Source organism: Curcuma longa, chromosome 3 (genome assembly GCF_044706935.1).
Source record: "Curcuma longa cultivar G26 ecotype Majalengka, Jawa Barat chromosome 3, ITB_CL_G26_1.1, whole genome shotgun sequence".
Lineage (NCBI taxonomy): Eukaryota > Viridiplantae > Streptophyta > Magnoliopsida > Zingiberales > Zingiberaceae > Curcuma > Curcuma longa.
In genome coordinates this window covers 5,955,219-5,963,488 of record NC_133863.1, presented here as the reverse complement: position 1 = coordinate 5,963,488, position 8,270 = coordinate 5,955,219, and the positions used below count along the sequence as shown (strand labels likewise).

General features: G+C 39.2%; 1 protein-coding gene across 1 annotated transcript; it reads right to left on the bottom strand.

The window, feature by feature from the left end:
- Nucleotides 1-1,778: 1,778 nt before the first annotated feature.
- LOC141823145 (protein NTM1-like 9) lies at nt 1,779-3,255 on the bottom strand. Its single transcript, XM_074710407.1, has 4 exons — nt 2,999-3,255; nt 2,621-2,901; nt 1,954-2,024; nt 1,779-1,848 (listed from the first exon to the last, which is right to left on the bottom strand). The coding sequence occupies exons 1-4, from the start codon at nt 3,165-3,167 to the stop codon at nt 1,779-1,781; spliced, it is 591 nt and encodes a 196-aa protein (XP_074566508.1). The 5' UTR covers nt 3,168-3,255.
- Between the last annotated feature and the right edge of the window lie 5,015 nt (nt 3,256-8,270).

The window sequence follows — 8,270 nt, the reverse complement described above, 5'->3', positions numbered from 1 at the left end:
TGTTGGGTTCTTCGGGCCGGGTAAAAACCGCTTTTCGCGTGCGGAAACCCCGAAAGCCGCCACCGGATCCGTGCGAAAAATTATAAAATGCGCAAAACACGTTTCTACCTAGATCTACTCTAGATCTACAAAGAAGGAAGAGCTATACCTTTGTCGCGTGCCCTTCGCGTATCCCGCTTGCTCCGTTCCTCGCTGGATCTCAAGGTAGTCCTTCTCTAGAGTGTGCTAGCACTCTTGGACAGTAGGTTTTCGTGCAAGGAGAGGAGGAGAAGAGGAAGAACAAGCAAGAGGAAGAAGAGGGAGTAAAGAGCACTTAACACCCTCTTGGAAATGCTTCTCCACTTGCATGTGGTGGCCGGCCACTTAAGAGGGCTTTTTATAGCTTTCATGGAATACCAAGGGTCATCACATGAGTTGGCATATTATGAGGTGTCATTGATGAAGTGGAGAACCACCATTGGCCACAAAAGCCTAGTCATCCAATGAGGTGGCAACAAAGACAAGTCACCATGACTCTTCACCTCCCTTTTTCCACATCATTAATTCAAGTCAACATGCTTGATGATGTGGATCATCATTAAACACCTCTTGGCCGGCCCCATGCCATGTCACCATGACATGGCATTTGGTCAAGTCAAACTTGACTTTAGTCAAGTCAAACTTTGACTTTCTTCTTCCTCTTGATTAAGTCCAACTTAATCACTATCTCTTCCATGGTTGATCAAATCCAACCATTGATTCTAGTCAATTTAAATTTAATGAATCTATATTCATTAATTTAAATTGATTTAATGAATCAAATCTTAATTAGACTCATTCAACACTTGAATTAAAACTTGAGTCCAACTCAACTAGTCTAACTTGGGTTACTCTTAACCCAATTTGGTTCATCTCATGAAACCAATCCTCTTGGTCCATCATATGGACCTAATCTCCATCTAATTGCCCTTAGTGTGTGACCCTATAGGTTCTTGTAACGTTGGCAATGCCCTAAACTCATTTAGGTGCATAAGTAGTGAGCGGTATCTAGCAACACATCACTACTACCCAAGTTACAAGGATCACTACAAGAATTTAGGTATTTAGCGACGAAATATTTTCGTCGCTAACCTAATAATTTCGTCGCTAACATATCTTAGCGACGATAATATATCGTCGCTATTTTTGTCGCTATAAGCTTGTCGCAAATTAAGGTTAGCGATGAATTTTTAAAAATTCGTCGCTAACATTAGCGACAAAATAATAATCGTCGCTAATCCCGAAAAATTCGTCGCTAACGTTAGCGACGAATTGACTAAATCCGTCGCTAACGTTAGCGACGATTTTTTGCAAATTCGTCGCTAATATTGGAGACGATTTTTATTATGTCGTTAAACCACGAACATTCGTCGCTAAAAATAGCGACGAAATTTTGTTAATTCGTCGCTAACCTGAAAATACGACCAAAATTTACACGCGGAAGTTAGCGACGGGCTGATTCAAAATCGTCGCTAATCTTTTGTTTAGCGACGAATTTAGTCAATTCGTCGCTAACCATCGCACCCTCCTAACCCCCCCCCCCCCTTTCCCAGGCTCCAGCGTTCCACACAGAAAAAATACACATCACCCTGCGTTCCACACAGAAAAAATTCACATCACGCTCCACACAGAAACATTTATTCACAGAATTCACATTTATTCCAGAAACACATTAAGATCTCCAAATCTCCAAAAGATTTACATTTAGTTCACAATACAAAGTTCATAGTTCAAAAACAATATAGTTCACAATACAAAGTTCATAATTCAGTGCTATCCTGTATACTGCAGCTGCAACCACCCACAACCGGTGCATCCTGTATACTACAGCTGCAACCACCAACACGTGAAGCAGCTAATGTAATTCACATAACTGAAGAAAATGCAATACAAGACGGAAAGAAACCAGCTCAATAAACCAAAGCTTTCCTTTACCTGACATTCTCTACAGTTCCAGTTAATTGCTTTAGGATTTTAGAGATCTGCCTCCCACGTCTATCAAGTTCCTAACATAAGAATAAACACAAGATATCCATTATATCATATATTTCAGGTAACATTTCTACCTTTAAACTTGCCATAGATATAGGATTTGGAATAATGTTGTGACTAGATTCACTACTTACATCACAACAAATATTTTGTTTTATTCAGTTCTTGTTCAGTGCTTGCATAAAGTGTCATATAAACTAGAGAAATTTATGGGAGATAAGCATCTAACCCTCATACATAGAGAAATTTTACTTCATAAACTATTTATTATGTTCTTAATCTAGTAGTTCCTTTGCTTGTGCTTGTGAAACTATGATTCAATGTACTATCATGGATGGAAATGAACACATCTTAGAATGGGAGGTAGTTCAGACACTGTTCTGTAAATAAGAACAATGAGAGCAAGGAACAAAATCTGAAGGAATTGTAAATCGATATGAAGTCCAACTGCAAGTCAGCGAAAGAAATATCAAGTTGCCACAAATTTATGTTCGTTGGATAACTAAAATTAGAATGGGAGGTAGTTCAGACACTGTTCTGTAATCTAAATAGGAACGGGGGAAATAGAACAAGAATGAAAATAATCGAGCATGAAAACAAATGTGCAAACCTTACGACCAGATTCAAACTCCGGCTCAGTTGTGCGGTACTCGTGCATAATCCAGTAAGTCCGTACGCCCTTTGGAGCTCGTCCTTTATGGAAAACCAGCGTCTTTTTCATGCCGATAAGCAAACCCTTCCCCCCAGAAGACCGTATCTTTCGGTCCCTTCCAGTGGCCTTCCAGTAGCCGTGCTTGGTCGCGCGATTAGACCTGTGGCCGCTCGTATACTTCCGATCCTTTGGCGCAAAGAAGAACCATTCGGGATCCTCCGACTTGATCAGGGATTTCGCTACGCCACCCAACAACATCGAACAAAATAACCAAGTAAAAAAAATCACACTTTTATCAAATAAATACATTACCAGAGACCAAAACTACAGGAGTACCAGGAAGCTCCCACGGCTCGCACTTGCAGACATCAATCTCTGCGATGACTTCCACTACGGACTTGATCTGGCCGGTGATCTTGTTCTTGAGGTAGTGGTTGACGAGCTCCTCGTCCGTGGGGTGGAACCGAAACCCCAGGGGCACAGACTGCAGCGCAATCGCGGCCATTGCTGGATCTCCTCTCCTGCTACTACCAGCTAAAGTGTACCGATCTTCCAAACCAAATAAAGAACTTTTACAACTCAAATCTAACGAACAAGAAGAGGAAACCGAGGGATCGAAAGAACACTAAACAAATTGCACCTTCAACCTCTGCGATTGCTCTAGGGTTTGAGCCTTGGGAAGACGAAGCGGGACAAGGAAGAGAAGGCGGACGACGGAGCTTTATCTTCAGGCTCTAGGGTTTGAGCCTTGGGAAGACTTTGCTTGTGCTTTAGTCGGAGGCGGCGGACGGCGGAGGCGTCGGAGCTAAGTCGGAGAAAGGAGTGCGTGCAGAGGAAGGAAAGTGTCGCGGGATGGGATAGGAAAGTGTCGCGGGATGGGATTAGGGCTTTAGGCGAAGGTTAGCGGCGAACGTAGTTTTTCGTCGCTAATATTAAAGATTAGCGACGAAAACACCATTTTCGTCGCAAAAAAAGACTAACGACATTTTTATCCATTTGCGACGAATTTACAACTTTCGTCGCTAATATTTAGCAACGAAATAACATTTTCGTCGTAAAAAAAAGGCTAACGACATTTTTTATCCTTTTGCCGATAAATGTTAGCGACGAAAATTCATTTTCGCCGCAAACAAATCATTTAGCGACGAATTTACAACTTTCGTCGCTAATATTTAGCAACGAAATAACATTTTCGTCGCAAAATATTTGTTTTAGCGACGAAAATTTTTTTTCGTCGCAAATAGTTACATTAGCAACGAAAATAAAATTCGTCGCTAATATTTCGTCGCTATTTTTATAGTTTCTTGTAGTGAATGTTGAGATCCAACATCACCTTGTGACTACTAATTGTGACTCTCACAATATATGATAATGTCCTTCTATCCTTGACATGAGAATGATCAACCGAGGCATAGACCGTGTCATCCTCAAATCATTCTATATCTTAAACTCCAAGCAGACTCACTCTAATCAAACGAGCTCAACATCTCATGTTGATTCATTTGGGCATGGCCATGCACTTAGTGGTCTCACTCTATCAAGAATGAAGATATCACTCCCGTCATATAGGAGGGATAGATCCCATCTACATCACTCACATCCCTCCACATAATTCATTACATACCCAGTAATCGCCTTTATAGTCCACCCAGTTACGGGTGACGTTTGACGAAGCCAAAGTATACAACTCCTTATGTAGGGAACCATGGTGACTTCAGGTCCAAAGACTAATTGTCATACTAATAGTCACATGAGAAAGTATATGACACTCATATAACGATCCATGATACTTTCTCATGGCGGGTCATTCAATATACATTCTCCAATGCATACCCATGTGTCAACTTGATATCTCATATCCATGACTTGTGAGATCAAGTCATCATGTTGACCTACATGCTAGTCTCTATGCATTAACATTGTCCTTGAATGTTAATACTTGACTACGAATGGTTTAGTGTAGTGTTCTCTATACCATCTCACTATCGATTCAACCAATCGATTGATATAGATGTGAACCTACTACTCAAGGACGCTATTATACTTAGTTTATTTGGCACTAATACAAGTAAGTATAATAATAAAATGCCTTTATATATATGTGTAGAAATATGATACATCGAGCCCATACAATAATTATCTCATGATTGGCTCTAGGGCTCTCACTAACAGAATGGACCTCGAGTGGCTGGGCCACACGCAAGTGTAAAGAAGCCAAAGGGAAAGTGCTTTACATGCAAGAAGTCTAGACATTGGAAGGCGAATTATCCTCACAAAAAGGAGAACAAGAAAGGTATATCTTTTTCTTAAGTCGTTGAAACATGAGCCACTGATCATGTCTGCAATACTTTGCAGGGGTTCCAGGAAACCCGACGATTACGTGAAGGAGAGATTACCGTCTACATGGGCAACGCTACAAAGGTGGCAGCTGTTGCAGTGAGAGACGTCCATTTATCTTTTGATAAAAATAGAATTCTGGTTTTAAGAAATTGTCTTTATGTACCAACTTTTAGAAAGAATTTAATTTCAGTTTCTAAATTATTTCTGGATGGATATTCTGTTTCTTTTGATGATAAAGTTATTATTAAGAAAAATAGGGTTAATATCTGTTCTGGTACATTGGTTGGCAATTTATACATTTTAAATCCAATATCTCTCACAATGCAACAAGTAGAATCTAATAGCACATCTTCTAACTCTAATAAGAGAAAGAAACCTTCGGAAATGAACCAAACTTATCTTTGGCATCTAAGGTTAGGTCATATTAACTTAAGTAGAATTCAAAGGTTGGTAGCCGATGGGCCTTTGGGTTCACTGGCGGTTGAAAATTTCACAACCTGCGAATCCTGCTTAGAAGGTAAAATGACCAAGAGGCCTTTCAAGGCTAAGGGGTATAGAGCCAAAGATGTGTTAGAACTGGTTCACTCTGATTTGTGTGGTCCTATGACTATCCAGGCAAGAGGTGGTTTCGAATACTTCGTTTTTTTTATAGACGACTATTCAAGATATGGATACATTTACCTGATGCGCCGCAAGTCTGAGTGCTTTGATAAATTCAAAGAGTACAAGGCTGATGTGGAGAAACATCATGGTAAAAGTATCAAGACATTACGGTCTGATCGTGGTGGTGAGTACCTCTTAAGAGAGTTTAGGAATTACTTATCAGAGGCTGGGATTCAATCCCAATTGTCCGCACCTGGTACACCCCAACAGAACGGTGTGGCATGATCAAATGAGTTCTTTTTCAAGTTCACCTCAGTCAGAGCTCTATCCTATCAAGCCTATCTGGGCTCAATTTTTTCTCACTATGCATGAATTTACTGGCAACTAATAGAAGTGTATGGATTTAGATATTTTGCAACCCGAGCGTATTTAGAGCCATAGAATTGCATGAGAAGGAATCATTCGTATTGGGGTGGATGGAAGGGAGTACGCCATTCCAAGCAGGTGAAAGTGAGGGAATAAACGTGGGAGCGACTAGGCGACATAGGAAGGCGCAGCTCTCCGATAAGGTAGAAGAGCCATTCTCGAAGTAGAGGCGGATTTGGGAAATGGTTTGGAGGTTGTCTTTGGCATTCTAAGCATAGCGCTCGGAGTTAATATAGGAAACTCAATCAGCAATATCTAGCCCTCATTCTGCGTGATAAACTCAACTGACACTGCACAAATTTGAAGATGTAAGGCGACAAACAATAATCTCGAGCAGACCAAGCTCGCACTCACCTCGGGCCGATCAGAAGAGGAGGGAAGAAGCCCGAGAGATCTAGCGGATCGCACGGAGCTGAATAGCTTCTCCCCAACCTTGGAGAGATCCATTCCTCCCCCCTGGATGAAGAGCAAGGGGAGGAACAGGAGGGGCCCTGGGGTCTCAAACTCCGAGATCGCGCGGTCTCCGTCGAGGAACGATGGACGATTGCCTTCCTGATCTGGGCGCATCTCAGCTGCAGCAGCCAGAAATCAGAGTAAGCCGACCAGCGCTCCTCGATCCCATCGCAGGATCACGACGACGGAGACGGCGACTCGATCCAGTGCTCCAGCGGCATCCAGTACCGGCTGCGACAGGATCCGGAGGGCAGAAAGCGAACACGAGCCTCGATCGCCGGCGCTGTCGGCCGGAATTCGTTTCGGAGAAGAAGAGAAGCAAGCGAGATTGGCAGCGGACGATGGTGGCCGAGGTCGTTCTTCGGAAAAGGAGACCCTACGCCGTCACTTGACTCACATCTCAAGTTCGACCAACAACCGAAACACGTGCATTGCACGTGAGAAGAATGGAGTGCCATTTCTTGCTTTCATGTGTAAGTGAATGTTGCTTTTTAACCCTTTATTTTATTTTTTCCATAGACTTGTCTCTGTTTCGTAGTTATTCTTATTACACCTCACAATAATTTTTATCTGTTATTTATCCTTATAAATTTACTCCTTCCCTACTTTCAATGGATAGGGTTCTCATTTACAGTTAAAATCAAGTAAATACCTCATTTACCCTTTTATTATTTGATCACTCTTCTGCAAACGATGGAATCTACCACCTTTCACACGGTCGATCCTACGATCATTTGTGAGAAGGTAAATCAAGAAACTGTAGTTGATCACGGCGCAGAAGTATGTTTACTTTGCCAAGATTTATTATTTGATCAACTAGATTGTATACAAGTTAGCATGTAGCTTTTATAATGACAATCATGCAAAAGTTAATTACTAATTTTTATAATAATAATTTTATATCATTTTAATTTTTTTCCAAATGATAACCTAATTAAAATATTATTTTAATGAATAAAATAAATATTGAGGACTCAATCACATTTATTATATTTCAAATAAATATTATTTGGTCACAATTAATTATATCCTATAATTATATTAAATTCATAAAACATTAATATTTTATATAAATTTTAAATTTTAAATTCATCTTAGATATATTATATAGCAACTGTCATATAATTTTTATAACAAAACTGCATCAAGAGATTCTTTCAAAATAAAATCATGATAGGGTGTCCATTTAATTTTTTTTTTAAAAAAAACCCTCTTGATGATTTGTAAAATCTGAGACGCCCTTTTTATTTTGTTCTCACCCTGATATATCAACAGTAGTAACAAAGAAATATATTTTCAAAAAATAATTAAAATCTAAGATAAAATAGGAATTTTTTTCTTATAAATAACTTAATTCCAAATTTAATTTAGAAACATTTTTTTCGACAATGGAAATTACATATATAAATAAAAGCTTAAAATCTAAAGCTTTTAGATTATTCTTTTCAATATGTTTGTAATAAAAAATTCTCTATTTTTGTGAGATTGGAACTAATTTCATTGGCATTGCTATTGATTTCTTTTTTTTGTTGATTGAGAAATTTTAGATACAAACATATCTATTTAACCATAATTTTCAGTATCAATTTTTTTCATTGGCTAGTTTAATAATATATCGTTTCGCTTACCCATCATGCATGCTTTCAATATGTAATAATAAAGGCAAAATAAATAAATAAATAGGTCGAAGTCGTTAGAAATGAAATAAAGAGTTATAGAAGTTTGGTATTTAAGTGCATTAATTTATCATTCTACACTCATTTTATTAATATAAATAGTCTTCCAA

What these genes read in the sequence shown, in the direction of transcription:
- LOC141823145 (XM_074710407.1), bottom strand. Translation starts at nt 3,167, where the DNA reads ATGGCCGCGATTGCGCTGCAGTCTGTGCCCCTGGGGTTTCGGTTCCAC. An exon ending in CGAGCCGTGGGAGCTTCCTG is followed by an intron (nt 2,902 to 2,998) that starts GTACTCCTGTAG and finishes TGGGTGGCGTAG; the next exon opens with CGAAATCCCTGATCAAGTCG. An exon ending in AGTTTGAATCTGGTCGTAAG is followed by an intron (nt 2,025 to 2,620) that starts GTTTGCACATTT and finishes TTCTTATGTTAG; the next exon opens with GAACTTGATAGACGTGGGAG.